Genomic DNA, 17054 nt, shown 5'->3' with positions numbered 1-17054 from the left:
CCACATTCCTTCAAATGTATTTCAATGGACCAAAATTCTGTAGCAATAATTTGCTATTATTTACCTTATTATAAACAAATGTTTGGGGCTTTTCAGTTTATGATCATATTATAGTACACATTGTTTAAGATTTGAGACAACTAATATTGATTAAATGAGAAGCTGTTTACTATAAACTGTGATTATGAGTATTTATGATCCATGAAGCTTTTTATTTTGACAATTTGACTGCAATGGCATTAAACCTGAGAATTTTACATACATTAAATTTTGAGGCATGTCACATATTGTCCCCTTTTCTAACTGAACATCTCATGTAGAGATATCAAGGTGTGTTGATCTACAGCTCATACCAGATTGTTTGCCAGAAATTCTTAAGGGGTACTGATGCATGAAAAGAATTTTCTATAAAGTAAAAATATCTTTCTACGTATGCAGATAAACCTTGAAATTTGGAAAAACAGCAAAGTATTATTCATGATCACTAGGTAATTTTTCTGATAATCGTTATAATTTCTAAACTAAATTATTTCAGATTTACATTTAAACAAGTTTTCATTATATGAAAAGATACTTATTATGACCAGTAAGAATGACACATAAACCAATTTTAACATTCATGTAATTATATGATTAAAGGCATATTGGTCACATTTTGTTTATATTGGCAAATACAATGCTACTGGTTATTAAAATATAGCACACTTTGCATAAACTTACAGAAGATAATAGTCTATTGAAATGCCTAATAAGCATTAATGGCATTGAGCTTTCCTTAAATTGCAAAATTTCACTCTGATAATCTTTGTTCTACCTTTAGCAGAAAAAAATTTTGAGTTTTTTCTCAAAAGGTGAATTCCCTGACACTGTATGTGGAGATTGGTAAAGGGTGACAATAAACTTGTATAGTTTGATGTTTGAGCTTTTCTACATCTATGAACTGTCACTTGTAGTACCTTATTTCGAACTTAACTCATTAGATATAGGTGTGAATGGGGGTCTCTAGGGGGGTCTATGCCTGATAATTTGGTAGAAACTTTTAAAGACAATATCTTTTTTGGAATAGCATTAATTTAAAGTAAATTTTATTTTCCTAGGCATGCTGACGAGCCTTATATTTGGCATAACAATAAGGCTAAATTTTTGGCAAAACATTCATGTATTATTCACTGCAAAAAAACGTAAGCTAAATGCGTTTTTTTACACTAAAACGATGCCCACAAAAAAACATTTTGTATTGCTCTAAAACGCTTAAAATGGCATTTCCAAGGCTTTAAAGTTCAAAATTTCCCAGGAGAGAATGCCTCCAGCCTCCTATGACTGATGTTTGGAAATTCCTAGATCCGCCCCTGTCTCATACTGGCAAGAATGATCATATTTTATCATCAAAATTGCCAAAGAAATCTTTAGCGACTTTACTTGTAAATATAACCTATACGTGTCAAAGTATTAAAGTGCACATGACATGTTTTCAAAAACACAATATTATGATAGTTTAGACTATTTTTAGAACATTTGAAATATATTTTATAATTGAAAAGTTTCATCTTCATGGACTTTGGATGCCTTAAAGTTGGTTATTTTTTGATTGTTCGTGATGTCAAAAGGCCTAGGGCGAGAAAAACAAATAACGCCGGATCTGACGTCAAATCGGGAACACGCTTTTGAGTGCTTTTCTCGAACAAACACAAGACATAATACTATACTAAAGACACAGCTATAAATTCGCAATTTTATTACACTCTGAGTAGAACCATAAGTTTTTAAATTTTATATTGCGCGCCTGAAAATATAAAGATGTCTTCGAGCTCTTCGCTTTCAATTGAGAGTAAATGATTCAGATAATGATTCGATTTCAAAGTACATGATGGGAGCCGAAGAAAGTTTGGTTATCGTCGATCACCTAAGTGACTCTATTGATGCGTCTGAACATTTCATTGAATCACAAATGTTGCCATATCAAGATGAACCTGTTGCTGATGAAGAATGGGTTCAAAATTATCATGACGGATTACGTGAACGTCAATTTTTTTTGGAAACGCTGCTTGATAGATTCAACAATCGTGTGCCTTTGGAGCAGTGGTGAGTAGATTTATTTGTTAAAATATTTACAAGTTAGGGCCATAATTCACTTCACGCGAAGTCAATGAGCGTTATCTCAGTTGCGCAGCGTTCTTTGTTCACATTATCAATTCAAACTACAAGTTGTATTCCAACATGAACAAATGCATGCTCTTTGTATTTGTAGGTGCATTTGTGATAATTGCAGGACTAATATGCTTCAAAATGAAAAAGAGAGTCAGTGTTGCCAAGAACTTGACGAATGCATAGAGTCCTTAAACAGTGAAATGGTGCTGGGTGAAATGAAAGTTGTTCCTAAATGTATTACACTTCATCCAGCATTCAATTCAGTGTGTCTGGATCTTTGGTCATTGCGAATGGCAGGCCCAAAATTCAGGAAAATAGATGGAAGAAAATTTGCGAAACATGATGATGAGAACAGGTACGTACATACCTATGTGCTTTCATCTTATGTTAAATTTAATTATTGTGAAACAAACATTTGTTTAATTTGTAAATATAGGTATTTAAAAAGTGTTGCCTATCGAGAGTTTACCCAGCTGGTGCATGGTTACTTAGGAAGGAAAAGGATACCACTGCCTCCTTGTGCCTATCATTCAATAAGGACTTGATTTCCTGGAAAAGATTTCCAAGGTTATGATGATGATGAACTTGAGGATGAATAAATTACTATTTGTATGCCAATATTCACCCTCATTTTGGATTCTTGTTCCGTGGACAGTCAAGGACATATTGATGGCCTTTCATTGCTTTCCCACATGCTCGACAGTGTGGACGAGTTCTTTCTTCACTGGTGATGTTATTTGACACTGTTGGTTGGACTAAAATGTTATATTTTTTGTGATTGACATGTAGACAATAAGTTTAAGTATTAAATAAAGAATGTCTTAGTCATACCATTGGTGGGTGGTACATTTGCAACTACCATTTTCTGGCGGTTGATCTTCTTTTTAATGGCCTTTGCTCTTGATTGTCTCTCAAACATTGTATGCATTGGTGCAGGAGACATATTTGACAACTCTTCAGATGCCTTTTCAAATTGCTTTTTGGTAGCCTTCATCATTGTGTGATAAAGTTCATCAATATAATCTACACACAGATGTTCAATTTTAGGAACAGAAATTGTGTTTTGAACATCTATGAGTGTCTGTTGTAACTGTGCTTGTGTACACAAGTTGTCATTGAAATCATATCTCACCAAAAATTTGATGAACTCTCACACTTCTTACTGTAGCTTCACCATTTTTAAATTTAGGGTACACCACTTTAACTTGTTTCTTAACTTTCACAATCACCTCATCTCTCCTCAAGTTATTGTTAAAATGCAAAACAGCCAAAATGTGTCTAGATAGGTAAAAATCAAAGTATAAATTATTTATTTTTTCATTTGGTCTTAATTTACTTGCGTACCTGCAATACATCCCTGCAAACGAGTATGAAATCATTTTTGGAGAAAAATGTTTTAACACTGAGTGGAAACCTTCCAGGCAGCTGGTCTGTGAAAGTGGTGACGCTTGGGAGATACCCCTTTTCAGATTGCTATTCAAAAGAGCAGCTTGTGTTTTCTCATACACAACTGACTCTAGAAAATTTAAATAAATGTATCTTGCATCATCACGTCTAAAGCATTTTAAGCACAAATTATGTTCACTACACAAATGTCTTACCTTTATTAAGCCACATCCTTTCCTCAATGTCATCACCATGAGCACAGGCATTGAAAATGGGATTGGGAAGATTTGAATGAACATTGGCCATGTGTTCCAAGAATGATGAAAACTTAGCCCATATGACCTGTCCATCACCATCTTCAGTTGACATTGCACTCCAATACAAATGATTCACACATGGCTTCACCCAAGGAAGAAGCTCCTGACAACCTCTTTCGCAATTTTTTAAGAATTTTATTGACTTCTGATTTACAAATAAGAAAAAGAATGTAAACGCTTTTAAAGCTAAGCCAATCACATAGAACACTAAACACAGTTATTACTTACTTTTTACCAAGTGCCACAAGTCAAAGTAGTGGGTAATTTTAGGAAGCTTCTCCTTCATGTGTTTTGAAATAGATGTGTGACGATCCGAAATAAAAGTTGTCGCATTCAAGCCATCTTTTAAAAGCCTCTCCAGTGCCTTTGTGAAAGCTAGATACTCCATTGCTGGGCTGTTACCAGCTTCATTTCTCTAAGAGTGGTAAAAGAATCCAACAATGTATAAAAAAATTATCATTGCTTTGGAAAAGGTAATCTCAAATTATTTTTACGTACCTGCACTAAACAAAAATCTACAGTTTTATTTATGTCACCATTACAACAGAATATGCTGTATGCACAGTATTTGGCACAATGGCCCATACTGTCATGGCGGCCATCACCAGCAAGAACTATGTCTTGGATTTTCCTTAAATTTGTGTTCAAAGAGTCTTTGTACTTTTTCCAATATAAATGAATGCTTGGAAACAGCTTGGTCTGAAAAAAATATGGAAACTTATCACAAAATTAATCCTAACGAAAACCTTTTATTAACAACCAACAACTGCAAAAACTGCAAACATACATTTTGATGTCGGAAAAAAGATCGCAATGACATGCACCGCAATCCCATGTGCTGGAATATTTTTAAAGTTTTGCTGGCAGATCCACCTCCACTCTAAATTCCAAACGAAAGAAGTAGGTTTCCTGCAGGAAGTGTTGACATAGCAATCCTAATGTTGGGTTGGCTACCCCAAATGTTACTGCGTTGTTTGCATTGGACATTGTTGCAAGTTGTCTCTACTTGAATCATGGTTCCAAATTCTTTCATTTCCACAAGGACATCAGGCACTTTACAGGATGGGCAAACATCAAACAGTTTCATTAGTTGTGAAAGAAAAACAATGTACTTTGGTTCTTTGGTTGCTTCCTTAAATCTCCATCATTTGCTGCATAAACACTGCAACAGAAACAATCCTAATCATACATCAATGATGATTTCTATATAGCATGTGGTAACATAGAAAGTTTATAAGTACCATTTTCCATCAGAATCATCGGTATCACTGTCTTCTTCACTTGATGTTTGATTTGCTGAAAGTTCATCCTCAGTTTCCCCATCTGTATATGAATCTTGAGATTGTTGCTCCTCAAAGTCACTATCCACATGCTCTGCACTATCTTCATCAATTACATCAGAATAATGAGCAGCATCAAAGATGTTACTTTTCTCAACATCTGAAAAAAACTAAGTACATTTACTAAATTACTGAGTCGTTTGAGTTTATATATAGCTCATTAGCTAATATTCACAGATACTGCTTTGATCAATATTCCATAACTGATACAATTTATTAGATTTGTCATCTAATATTCATAACATACAATAGCATACCATATCTCATTCGAGCTTTGTAAAACAGCAACTTTCTTTTCATTTGGAGCATCTTGTTGATCAGTTTGACACAATTCTGACATTTCAATGGCAATGTCTGGACCCATTTATCATTTACATTTTCCCAGTTCTGCAAATAAACAATATTTTTTTTATTTTAAACTACAGGGTGTATAATAATATTGTTAGAAAGTACTTTTTGGTTGAATATTACTTATTTCTTAAAATATGCCCTAGAAACGATTGTGGATAAGGGAAAAGTTTATTTACTTTATAAAGTTTTTTTGTTTTGCTAATAAACAAGCATAAAAGACATATCAAGAAGTCTGGGAATAAGCTCATTAACATCAAAAGAAATGCATAGAAAAACATTTTTTGGACTTGTGGCAAACTACTTTAACTAAACAGCAATGATAATATAGGTCAATCAGTGTGACTAATTATTAATTCAGGGTAAGTTGTTTAGCAAATAAATATTGCCATGGGGCAAGACCTGTCATTGAAAGACCCTAAATCGAGTTATTTCAATTTTATTCAAAGTGAGGTAACCAAACGTACGCTTACTGATTTGTAAGGGTCTTTGAGTAGTTCATGAAAACTGTTATCTGTTTCATCAGGAAAAGTCACAGTGTCTGTTTGCATATATTCATCTGCTTCTTCTGTAGATACATTAGTTAGAGAAGAAGAACAAGGCTGAGAACATTCAATATTTTCATATATGCTTCCTTTTTGACTCACGCTGCACTCTTCGTGATCTGCATGTTGAGCGTGAAATAGCTGGAATCAATAGTTTTTACAAAAATACTTAGTGACACATACGAAAAGGAGAACCATTCATGGCTATTTTTTAAAAAATATATAATACTCACAATGCGACGACGATCTCGTTCTGACAGCACTGTTTCTTCTGTTTTAAACTTGGAAGGCCAGACACATATGCCAATGCTATCCCTTTTTAACGTGGGTGCTACAAGCAGCGGTTTCTCAGAATTACATACTCCCATCTCACCAGTATAGCGACACACAAAGTCATCCTCTTTAAAATGCTTTGAGAAAACTTCGGAAGACGAAGAAGGTTCCCAATTTTTTCGTTTCCTTTTCACAAAATCAACCCAAGCTTTTCTACGTTTGTTAGCTTCCGGTCTTATGTTATTCGCATATGCGATTCTATTCGCATATTGACATGTTTGAACATCCAAACACGACGCATCTGTGTGGCATTTTCACGAAAAAATTCTTTCGCAAACGTATTAAAAAAATATATCTTTTTGTGGTGCTTTAAGACAAACGTTACCGAATAGCACAAGTGTGTTCCCGATGTGACGTCACACATGCAATTAGTTATATTGTTGTTACCAGTCTTTTTATATTCACGGTCAATAGGAAGAAATATTAAAAATCCGCAAATTCAAGGTGCTTAAAGTCCATGAAGATGAAATTTTTCAATTATAAAATATATTGAAAACCTTCTTAAAATCATCTAAACTATTATAATATCATATTTTTGAAAACATGTCATGGGCACTTTAAGTCATTGAGACTCGACGCATTAAACCGATAAATAAAACGTATACGAATAATCAGCACGATTGCTCTATTTCATTAAATAATAATAACAATCAACCAATTATTTAAAAGTCAACTTTCGTATTTATTAAATCATGTCAAATAACATATCTAACTCACATAAGAGATGCATCTCAGGTAGCACGCCAAGAATACTAGGTAAATTTTGAAACGCAAGTAAATTTTCACGCAGTTTTGATGGGTAGAAATATTGGACTACGACAGGAATCATTATAGGTGTAAATAGGACCTTATTCCGTCAAATAAATAATGGAAAGATTACCTTCTAAGCTTTATAATTCCAGAAGTTTCGCATCCTCTCTCAACGCCCAGATTTCACAATTCAAATAACACAAAAAATTCTTTGTAATGAGCACACAAACAAATCTCTTTTCAAACTTCATTAATATTCTTTCTCGCGAGTCACATGGGAAGCGATTTAAAGTGTTTTATTATTAATGGCCGTCGTCTGTGTGTATCGAACTGTTGCGGGTAAAAAGTCGCAAGTAAAGTCGCGGGTTAAAAAAACACTTTTTTGCACGGAAAAGTTTGAAAGAAGTCTATGTTAAATTCCCAGCGTTCAATCAACGTTCTCAACGTTCCCAGCGTTGAATCAACTCTGCTTTCAACATTAAAATATGTCACTGGTGCTTTGGATATTTAAGAATTGTGTTTGCTATACCTATCCAAATATTACGGTGGCCTATAAGTGCCACGGCAACATTTGGATACAAAAATCTCACGGCAACATTTAAATACAAAAATCTCACGGAAACATTTGAAAATTCACGGCAACATTTAAAAACTCACGGCAACATTTGAATACGAAAATCTTACGGTAACATTTGAAATTCTTACGGCGGAAGCAAAGTGAAGGAAGTTAAATCATTGACTTATAGTCTAAAAAATATAAAATGGCGGAAAACATTGAAGAATACGATGTCGATAATGACCATGAAAATCTTGAACAAAGCAGTGAGGAAAAGATCATACCTTATTATTTCCTAAAAGGATTTCAATACAAAGAAATTCTTAACTTCATAAGAAAATATCACGGTAAGCACATTGTAAGCATGAGTACATTAAAGCGAAGAATATAATATTTTGGTCTTCGACGAAAAAACAGCCATTATGATATGGACGTTGTACGTGATGCAATTCTTGCTTAAATAGACGGTCTAGGAGGTTGCCGAGGTTATCGTTTAATATGACATGCCCTTCTAATGAAGGGAATAACTGTACCTAGAGACGTTGTGGCAGGATTTTTAAGAAAGCTTGATCCAGAAGGATTGCAAGAAAGATCTAGACGCAGATTAAATAGAAGGATTTACTGGAATCCTGGACCAAATTTTTCCTGGCATTGTGACGGATATGATAAGTTAAAACCATATGGCTTTCCAATCCATGGATGTATAAACGGATGGAGCCGTAAAGTCCTTTGGTTATATGTTACTAAGTCAAATAATCTACCAAGTAATATTGGAACGTATTATTTGGACGCTGTGGAACAATTTAATGGCTGTCCTGCAGATTTTATTGCAGACCTTGGTACGGAAAATGGCCTTGCCGCTGCCATTCACTCATTTTTTCGTAATGACCCAAGCCGTCGTAAGTATGTGTCTTCACCCAGAAACCAAAGGATAGAGGGGTGGTCTTCAATCCTGAGAAAAGATCATGCAAATTGGTGTATCAATTTTTTTAAATATCTGGCTGAAGAAGTAACTGAAGACCTCACCATTCCTCTTCATGTGGAATGCCTTCGGTTTTCTTATGCAGATTTGCTCCAAAAAAATTTAAATGAAGTAAAAGAGCTTTGGTATTCACATTACATCCGAAAATCAAGGTATGACACTCTACAAGGAAGGCCAGATTCTCTGTACTAATTTCCCGAACTTCAGAATGGTGAATGTAATTTGCTTTTGCCTGTTCTTTATTCTGAAAGACTATATGCTAGAGAGCATATCATATGTGAACATGATGCACCAAACAACTATCAGAGATATTTTTTGTATGTGATGGAAAATTGCTCATTACAGAAACCCCATCACTGGAGGCAAGCTCTAGGATTGTTTGTTACACTAATACGGCATGCAAACATTGTGGACTGAGAATAGCGTAGATTTTTATTGATAACATAACAAATTCTGACTGATTTACTAAGCTTCTTGTTGTTAAAATGAAAACAAAACTTTAACATAAGTGACAAGATTTGTTTCATTAGAGGGCTCTAATTTTAAGTTCTCCAGCTTATTAAAAGTTCACGTAAAATAGTTCATTAAAAAATTTGACAAAATGTGAACATATTTCTTTCTCAATTTTAAAATGTCAATCTTCTTGTAATTCATGCTTTAGCAAATGATTGACCTTTACAATATGCCATGACAAAAATTTCTTTAAACTTCCCTGACTCGTATATATGTACAACTGGTATGGTTAGCTCTCTCTTACAAGCTCCAACTAACGGAAAACACGTCGTGTGGTTTGGATTTCTTACCACGCAATCATGGTCAAAATTTAGAGTAATCGAAGGTTTCTCTTTAGGTAGAATATGCTTATGTCTTTGGGCTGTGAGCCATCCCATAACACCTTTTACAGACATTTCTGGCATTTCAAATAATTCATCTGTGTTTATGTTAACATTCTCTTCTTTATCATATTTCCAAGCAACTGCTGTTGAATACCCTGGTACTAATGTTTTGTCTAGTGACATAAAAAAATCTTGAAGGTTGTCCAGTATAGTGTGTTCTAAAGCTCGCCTTGAAGTTACTTCCTCTGAAAACACAGGTTCAACCAAAGAAAAAAGATAATCTGCATCAGGAACCATATAAGCACAAAATTTTTTCACAAAAAGAGAACGGCAAGCACCTGGATTTTTCATAATCATATGTCTAAGTCCATAAACATCCAGACCTTTTTTAAAGTCATTCATGTATACAGGGGCGTAACTGTTGGGGGGTGTGGGGTGTGTGACACCCCCCAATTGCTGAAAGCTGTGTTTTTTGCAGGGAATATTGCAGTCAAGTGGCAGGGCAGTGTTCAGGAAGTAGAAAAATTGCCATACCATCGAAAACAACTAAATGATTACTAAGTGGAAATAACAAACCTTCATTTTTGACAATTTTGGCTTAATTCTACAGTGCAACGTGTCTGTGAGATGTGTAAGATGAAGTAAGTATAAATGCAGATACAGATTCCGCTGGATATTGTTAAGATATGCTCTCATATTCTTCCTGTAATTGGTAAATAATTAATTATTGATTATTTTAAGAGATATTTATGTGCAATAATCACAATATTTTTTATAGTTCCTAATAGCTTTCCGTTGATTGTAAATTAACCATATTTAGTAAAGAAACAAATACATCCACACGTAATATCTTGTATAAATAGAAGTAGTATAACCATTGTACGATAGATCGTAGACCATAGAAATTGACGTTGAACATTAAATGTGATCATAACAGTTATCTGTAATATCTCTATTTGTTGGTATAAGTCAATATATACTAAAGAAGGTAGATGGCTACATCACAAAATCTAACAGATACAACGATTGCAAATGTAAAAACATGCTAATGCTAATTTTTGCATTGTCGAAAGCCGTGAAGCGAGCTTCTATCCAATAATTTCATCAAATTCTATGCGGTTTTGTACATTTGGGCGGGAAAGACTACTTTTCAATGGAAGGTCAGTTATATTTACCGAAGTTTGTAGACCCACTATTACCGAAGGAGAGTTGTGAGTTTATGGTATGCTGTCATAATTTTGATGTTTACTCTGAACGTTTCTAATTTAATTGAAATTTCTCTTAAGAGGGAGGCGCAACTAGAATTAAAGATGATAACGTTCAGGAGCCCTGCGCAAAAAAAAACCTTAACGTACACGAATTTATAGACGAAAGGTTAAATGTAAAGATTGTGGTGGAGAAATGAATGCTGATAATTTTTTGAAGCACAGTTCAAATAAACACAATGGTATGGCAAAATCCCAAGATGTTGTAGAAGCATGACAAACAACGCTTCATTTTTCTAAGGTTAGTAAAATGTCACTTACTTATATATGTACATGGTAAATAAAATGAAAGTCTTTAGCATGCGTTATAGATCTCTTAGAAAATTGCTGGTTAGTTCTGTATAAGTGCCGTTCAATTTATGTGAAATAATTGATAATTCGTGTTGCACAAAACTTTGTTATTCTGCTCTGTTGCAGAAGCAACTATCTCTGTTATTATGAAGGACACTCATACCATAAAGTTTCAATGTATTCTTATTTATTTTAGATCCTTCCAACTGCCCCTGTTACATGTGAAAAAAAAAACGAACAAAACTACAGCATCAAGAGAGACTTCATCAAACAACTTCCACCACCGAACAAAACCGAAAAACCTGCCATGTTTGTTTTGAAAAAAGACTACTAATCCTAAAAGGACATAAAAAGAAAATTTTAAATAAACGCTCTGAACTTTTTAGTGCATGCCGTCGTTAATTTAACACCTCGCAACGAATTGTATATGCAGTGAATAATAAATAATCTGTCAGTTGCCTGAAGATCGCCCTACTGCGTGAAACTCCGAAAAAATTACAGCTATTGTCTATTTTATATATATATATATGTATATATAATTTAATAAATTACATTTCTTAAAATGTTGCTACCATTGAGTTCTATAATAACTGGAGCGGCTATCTCAAGCACGGCCTTAGATATCTGATGACGCCAAAAAAATGGCGGATTTCGTCCTTTGCCGCTGAGATTTACCGAAATTGATCGCTTTTCCGAAAATTTCACAATTTCCCACTCCCTCCTGAGGAAAGAGTGAGGAAAATGTATGTGTGTATTTGGGATTCGGCAAGCAATTTTTTTGAGTAAAATCAAGGTAAAAACCTTAAATTCATAACAGCGAGTCAACTGTGGTTATCAGTTATGTGCTCCTACGAGGATGCATTTATAACTATCGACGAAAGAACTATATGTCGGCTACATATGTATGAATGCAGATGTGCGTCATTTTCTTACCAGCGTCAAACTTGTTTGATCGATTAAACTCTTTAGTCCATACAAAAAAGTATATCATAGTTCATCTCCATGGTTCACGAGAGAGAAGTTAGCTTATGTGTTATCATTGCTATTTTGCTTCTTTTCATGCAAGGGCAATGACTTTTTTCGCCACAATTGTTGGATTTTTACTTGTTTCTTTAAAAAAGTAAATATTAAATCGCTGGATATTTACGGATTTTCTGTAATTGAGTTTCATATTAAATTTCAAAAAGACTCAAGTCTGCATAGGTTTGGTAAATGAAAACAAACAATATTGTATAGAAATTACTTTAAGTAACCTTTTTGTGATGTTCTGAAGTGCAACTGCATCAAATACTTGTAAAGTTGTAGCACATTTTGATTTTGTTGTATTGATATATGAATTAGGCAAAATGAAAATAATCATCAAAACAGTTATGCTTCCAATGGTGTTTATAATTCATTTGTAGTTTTAATACTTCTACCCTTCTTTTTCACTTTGTTTTGTTTTTCCTATATTTGCAAATAAGTACACAATTTGAATGATTAACACAGTTTTCACCTCAATAATAAATTTCATAAGCAGTTGGTAGTGCATTTTGTTCTCTGAGTATCCACATCTGGTGTTTTGTTCATACAAGAATGATGAAGTGCAAGTAGATATGTCATAGCAAGGCAATAGAACCAAATGAATCAAATACCTATATTGTACTTTTATGCTGGAAGCTTAAAAGCTTTTTAGAAATTATGAAGTTATTGAATTATATTAACCATATATCATCAATCTCATGAAAAGAAATAAGAAGCAAAAAATTTGTAGGAAAGCTTTGAAAAGTGAAAAACTTTTCTTTAAAAAAGTAGCAATAATGCATATGATAAATCTCCATTCTGTACTTTACTAGGTAAATAAGCTCAAACTGTTTCTTAAAGAAAAACTGTTATAATGAAGAAATATACTGTACAGTAACTTTAAAAGTTTCATCACTGAATCTTTAATGCTTCAGTGTAGTGCATTAGATATTAGTAACATTTATACAACACTCAACTAAAATATTTTGATAAAGATATGACATGATTTAAACATTAAATTATACAAAACCCAATGGATTATACAGTTTGATGCTTTACATCTGCATCAAGTCATCAATCTCAGTTCAAATGTTTACATAGACACAAACTTTATGGCTTTCCCATTTTATATCTTTGTGAATTCACAATTCATTGAGCATCAAAACACACACAAATTTGCCATCTTTCTTTGGTTCATGAACTTTAACTTCAAAGCATTCAAGGCATCCTTAGTGAATCCATTGTCTCCATCCATAGAATTTGACCATGATCAAATTAATCAACTCTGGATAGGGCAGACAATAAATCAATTATCTTTACAGCATTATCATTTTTTTAAGACTCTGCCTGGTCAATAACATCTTCCAGTCATCTTTACTCTTTGGTCTTCCATGCATGTTGTCAGCAAATAGAACATAACAAGCTCTGCTCCAAATCATGGGTACTCTTGGGGCTGATCATTTCGTTTTGATACTTACTCAAAGAGCAAAATGTGTGCAGGGTCTTTTTTGCTTTAGGGAAATTATTTTGCACATAGATGGGTAAATTTACGACTTCATGCATTAACAAATGACAGAAAAGTATGCAGAATTTTATAAACAAAAACAGGAAAACATCACTATATTTGGCGTTCAAATCAGTCTTAAAAAATATGATCTTTAATATGTATTTTTATGGCTTTTCAAGTGCATGTATAATTGCTTTTCAGTTTTCAATCGTTGACGGACTAAAAAACCAAGCAACTATCTCACCTGTGAGAAGCGATATGTTCCTTTTTGTGGAAACTACGACATCCAAAAATTGAACGACTGAAGTGTTGGCATTATAAAAGAAATGCCAAAAAAGATATCGTCACAGAATATGGAACTAACAATATCCATATTCTGTGATATCGTGTTGGTTTTTGAAAAATTCTTTATAATTTACTATGGACACCAGGGGGAGGTCGAGAACATTATTTTTCTGCAAAGCGATCATTTCAGCGGAAATACGTCCATTGGCTGCCATTTTTTTGGCGACCTCGCTCCAGTAAAGTTAGCCGCTCCAGTTATTATAGAACTCAATGGTTGCTACTCGGGGAGTCTGGGTTTCATGCCAAAGCAATCTTCAGGCACTGTATCGTTTTCTAACGTTAAATACTGTTTAAAAATGCTACCTTGAAGGAAAACCTTGAAATGGCATTAGAAATACACAATGTATGCCAGGAAATATTTGAAATAGATAACAAGATAAATGAAGTTGATTCAGAGGAAGAGGAAAATATGGATGTGGTTTGTAATATCTGAGTATGACGTTGAAATAATTAAACTAATTTTTTAAAATGTTATTTCTAAAGTAATTATATTTTGGTCTTTTTTAGGATGATGAAGAAGAATCTGTTAACGAACAAGAAGAGAGAGAGAGAAATCTCACCTGTCATGAGAAACCTGCGTAGCTGAATTAAACATATTGGCTGAAAATGATAACGACGGCAAAAAACTGTCACTGAAACGTTGTCCTCAGAAATAGTGTTTAGTCAAGAAATTGTAATGCATGTCCTTCTTTTTGTGGGCAACGCCCTTTTGCAGGGTAAATTTTCTCCAAACCCCATTACTTCAAGTCTAGTTACGCCCCAGCATGTATAGTATGCTATTGAGTTTTCAAATTTTGCCGTGAGATTTTTGTATTCAAATGTTGCCGTGAGATTTTTGTATTCAAATGTTGCCGTGACACTTATAGGCCACCGTAAAATATACAAAACATTGCGTTGTTAATAAGAGGAGTTATTATTAGTTTTGTTTGAGCTTCGTTAAAATTCTCTTACAATTGAAAGTTTTAAAACCTAGTTTATAAATTATAAGATATGGTTTATTTATATGTTTAACTTACACATTTACACGACTATAAATTTGCTTTTCTCTAGCAACTAAGTTCTTAGTTACCATTAAAAGAATTGTATCCAGGTAAATGTTGAATGGTAGTGATGCTTGGAGTCAAAAGCTAAATATGTTTCAATAGTGATTAATGAATATAACTTATGTATACTAATATTATATTTGGATCCATAGAACAAAAACACAATGATTATGAATGAAGATTTTACTCAACGCTTTTGAGGTATTTCTATTGACAACGAAGAACGTGTATCTTACAGAAACTGACTGTAAGTGTAAAGTACAGTCATAGCAAATATCAACCATTAATTCCAGATTTCTTTGGATATAACTCATGTAATGCATACAAAACATATTATTGCTAAGTAACAATATATATAGGATATATATATATAGGAAGTTTATAATTTATGATTTTCCGTATAAAACAGTGCTCGATGCCCGAGAGCAGAGCGTAAATACACTTTCCTATTAAATATTAAATCAAATCCCATTAAATCAAATCCCATTAAATATATATATATATATATATAATGAACTAAAATAAAATGGACAATTGTTTGCTGTCGCTACTCAGAGTTTCACGCCGTAGGGCGATCTTCAGCAACCTGAAGATCGCCCTGGCGTGCTCTGAGTAGCGACAACAATTGTCCATTTTATTTTAGTTCATTTTATCTTACGCTCTTCTAATATATAGAATATTGAGCGCTCTTTTATCCAGGAATATTATCCATAATAATATATTCGCTCCTTCTGAAGTTGAGCGCTGTTATAAACCTGAAAACTCGAGGACAATTATGCAACAGATTAACTTTAACTATTCGCTGAAAAACATTGGCCTACCAGCTAAAGACAGTTATCTCAGAAACCTCATCACCAAAACCCATGAATTCGTACAACGCATGAGATGGAAAGCCCACTTCTTTCTCCGCCACACTGACGACGCTATTCGCACACAAAGACCGCACACTTATGGCTTAAAGACAAAACGAAATCCACCACCAGTCCCATCCTTAAAACCTTTTGAAGACGACCTTTCCCAGTTAATCGAAAACATCGAGTTCTGCAACATCCACAACGATTTTCTAAAATCATTACACAAAGACATGAACAAAATCAACGCATCAAACAACGTCTTCATCTTCGCCGACAAAACAACAAACATCTATGAAATGGACGCCTCAAATTACAATAAACTACTAACAGACAATGTGACAAAGACATACAAACACACGCAAGAAGACACTGTAGAAGAAATAAATTCCGAACTAATCGCTGACAACCTAAAAAATCGCCGACCGAATAAACTCCATGAACCATACTCCAGCATTCATATCTTTAAAAGACCACAAACCAGACTTTGAAAACAACCCCAAATGCCGCCTCATCAACCCAGCAAAAAGCCACCTCGGAAAAGTCAGCAAATACATCCTAGACAACATCAACAACATAATACGAAAGGAACTAAAACTAAACCAATGGCGCAACACAACAGATGCTATCACTTGGTTCAAATCCATCACCAAAAAACAAAGAAAATCATTCATATCATTCGACATAGTTGACTTTTACCCATCGATCACCGAACACCTACTGGACAAATGCCTAGCGTGGGCAAAACAATACACAACAATCACAGAAAAAGACCACACCATTATAAAACACGCAAGAAAATCACTTCTTTTCCACCAAAACAAATCATGGTCCAAACGCAACGCTACCAACACGTTTGATGTAACCATGGGCAGCTATGATGGAGCGGAAGTTTGCGAGCTTGTAGGGCTATTCTTACTCGACCGACTACAGCAGCGGTACGGAAGCAACGTCGGCTTATACCGTGACGATGGCCTTGCAGTCATAAATACGAAATCTGGAAGACTCTGCGACAAAGAAAGAAAAACCCTCTCACACCTATTTGACGAGCTTGGACTAAAAATCACAGCGATGACAAACCATGAACGGACAAACTTCCTTGACGTAACATTTGACCTTAGCAACGACACCTACAAACCATATAGAAAACCCAACGACGAGCCCCTCTACATTCACAGATCTTCCAACCACCCACCATCAGTATTACGC

The 17054-nt window shown here is 34.3% G+C and overlaps 3 protein-coding genes across 3 annotated transcripts; all 3 read right to left on the bottom strand.

The window, feature by feature from the left end:
- Positions 1 to 2705: 2705 nt before the first annotated feature.
- On the bottom strand, positions 2706 to 3903 carry LOC124456560. Its single transcript, XM_047006979.1, has 6 exons — positions 3750 to 3903; positions 3608 to 3664; positions 3493 to 3505; positions 3281 to 3426; positions 2980 to 3171; positions 2706 to 2903 (listed from the first exon to the last, which is right to left on the bottom strand). The coding sequence occupies exons 1-6, from the start codon at positions 3901 to 3903 to the stop codon at positions 2776 to 2778; spliced, it is 690 nt and encodes a 229-aa protein (XP_046862935.1). The 3' UTR covers positions 2706 to 2775.
- Positions 3904 to 4029: 126 nt separating this feature from the next.
- Positions 4030 to 5372, bottom strand: LOC124456581. The gene is made up of 3 exons (XM_047006996.1): positions 4639 to 5372; positions 4350 to 4550; positions 4030 to 4266 (listed from the first exon to the last, which is right to left on the bottom strand). Exons 1-3 carry the CDS (start codon positions 4684 to 4686, stop codon positions 4072 to 4074), a joined length of 444 nt encoding a protein of 147 aa, XP_046862952.1. The 5' UTR covers positions 4687 to 5372; the 3' UTR covers positions 4030 to 4071.
- Positions 5083 to 6865, bottom strand: LOC124456559. The gene is made up of 4 exons (XM_047006978.1): positions 6318 to 6865; positions 6013 to 6225; positions 5449 to 5578; positions 5083 to 5291 (listed from the first exon to the last, which is right to left on the bottom strand). Exons 1-4 carry the CDS (start codon positions 6450 to 6452, stop codon positions 5083 to 5085), a joined length of 687 nt encoding a protein of 228 aa, XP_046862934.1. The 5' UTR covers positions 6453 to 6865.
- Positions 6866 to 17054: the final 10189 nt, after the last annotated feature.

The sequence above is a fragment of the Xenia sp. Carnegie-2017 genome, unplaced genomic scaffold (genome assembly GCF_021976095.1).
Source record: "Xenia sp. Carnegie-2017 unplaced genomic scaffold, XeniaSp_v1 HiC_scaffold_56, whole genome shotgun sequence".
In the NCBI taxonomy this organism is placed as follows: Eukaryota; Metazoa; Cnidaria; class Anthozoa; order Malacalcyonacea; family Xeniidae; genus Xenia; species Xenia sp. Carnegie-2017.
The sequence above is the reverse complement of the archived record's forward strand: the minus strand, read 5'-3'. Positions and strand labels throughout refer to the sequence as shown.

Bases quoted from the DNA above. Each gene is read 5' to 3' on its own strand.
- LOC124456560 (XM_047006979.1), bottom strand. From the start codon at position 3,903: ATGTCAACTGAAGATGGTGATGGACAGGTCATATGGGCTAAGTTTTCA. The intron at 3,665-3,749 runs GTAAGACATTTG...TAAATTTTCTAG, and splicing joins AAGGATGTGGCTTAATAAAG to AGTCAGTTGTGTATGAGAAA. The intron at 3,172-3,280 runs GTGAGATATGAT...ATCTGTGTGTAG, and splicing joins GAGAGTTCATCAAATTTTTG to ATTATATTGATGAACTTTAT.
- LOC124456581 (XM_047006996.1), bottom strand. From the start codon at position 4,686: ATGGGATTGCGGTGCATGTCATTGCGATCTTTTTTCCGACATCAAAAT. The intron at 4,551-4,638 runs GTATGTTTGCAG...TATTTTTTTCAG, and splicing joins CTTTTTTCCGACATCAAAAT to ACCAAGCTGTTTCCAAGCAT. The intron at 4,267-4,349 runs GTACGTAAAAAT...TACCACTCTTAG, and splicing joins TAGATTTTTGTTTAGTGCAG to AGAAATGAAGCTGGTAACAG.
- LOC124456559 (XM_047006978.1), bottom strand. From the start codon at position 6,452: ATGGGAGTATGTAATTCTGAGAAACCGCTGCTTGTAGCACCCACGTTA. The intron at 5,579-6,012 runs GTAAGCGTACGT...GTTTATTTGCAG, and splicing joins TCAAAGACCCTTACAAATCA to AACTGGGAAAATGTAAATGA. The intron at 5,292-5,448 runs GTATGCTATTGT...AGTTTTTTTCAG, and splicing joins CAAAGCTCGAATGAGATATG to ATGTTGAGAAAAGTAACATC.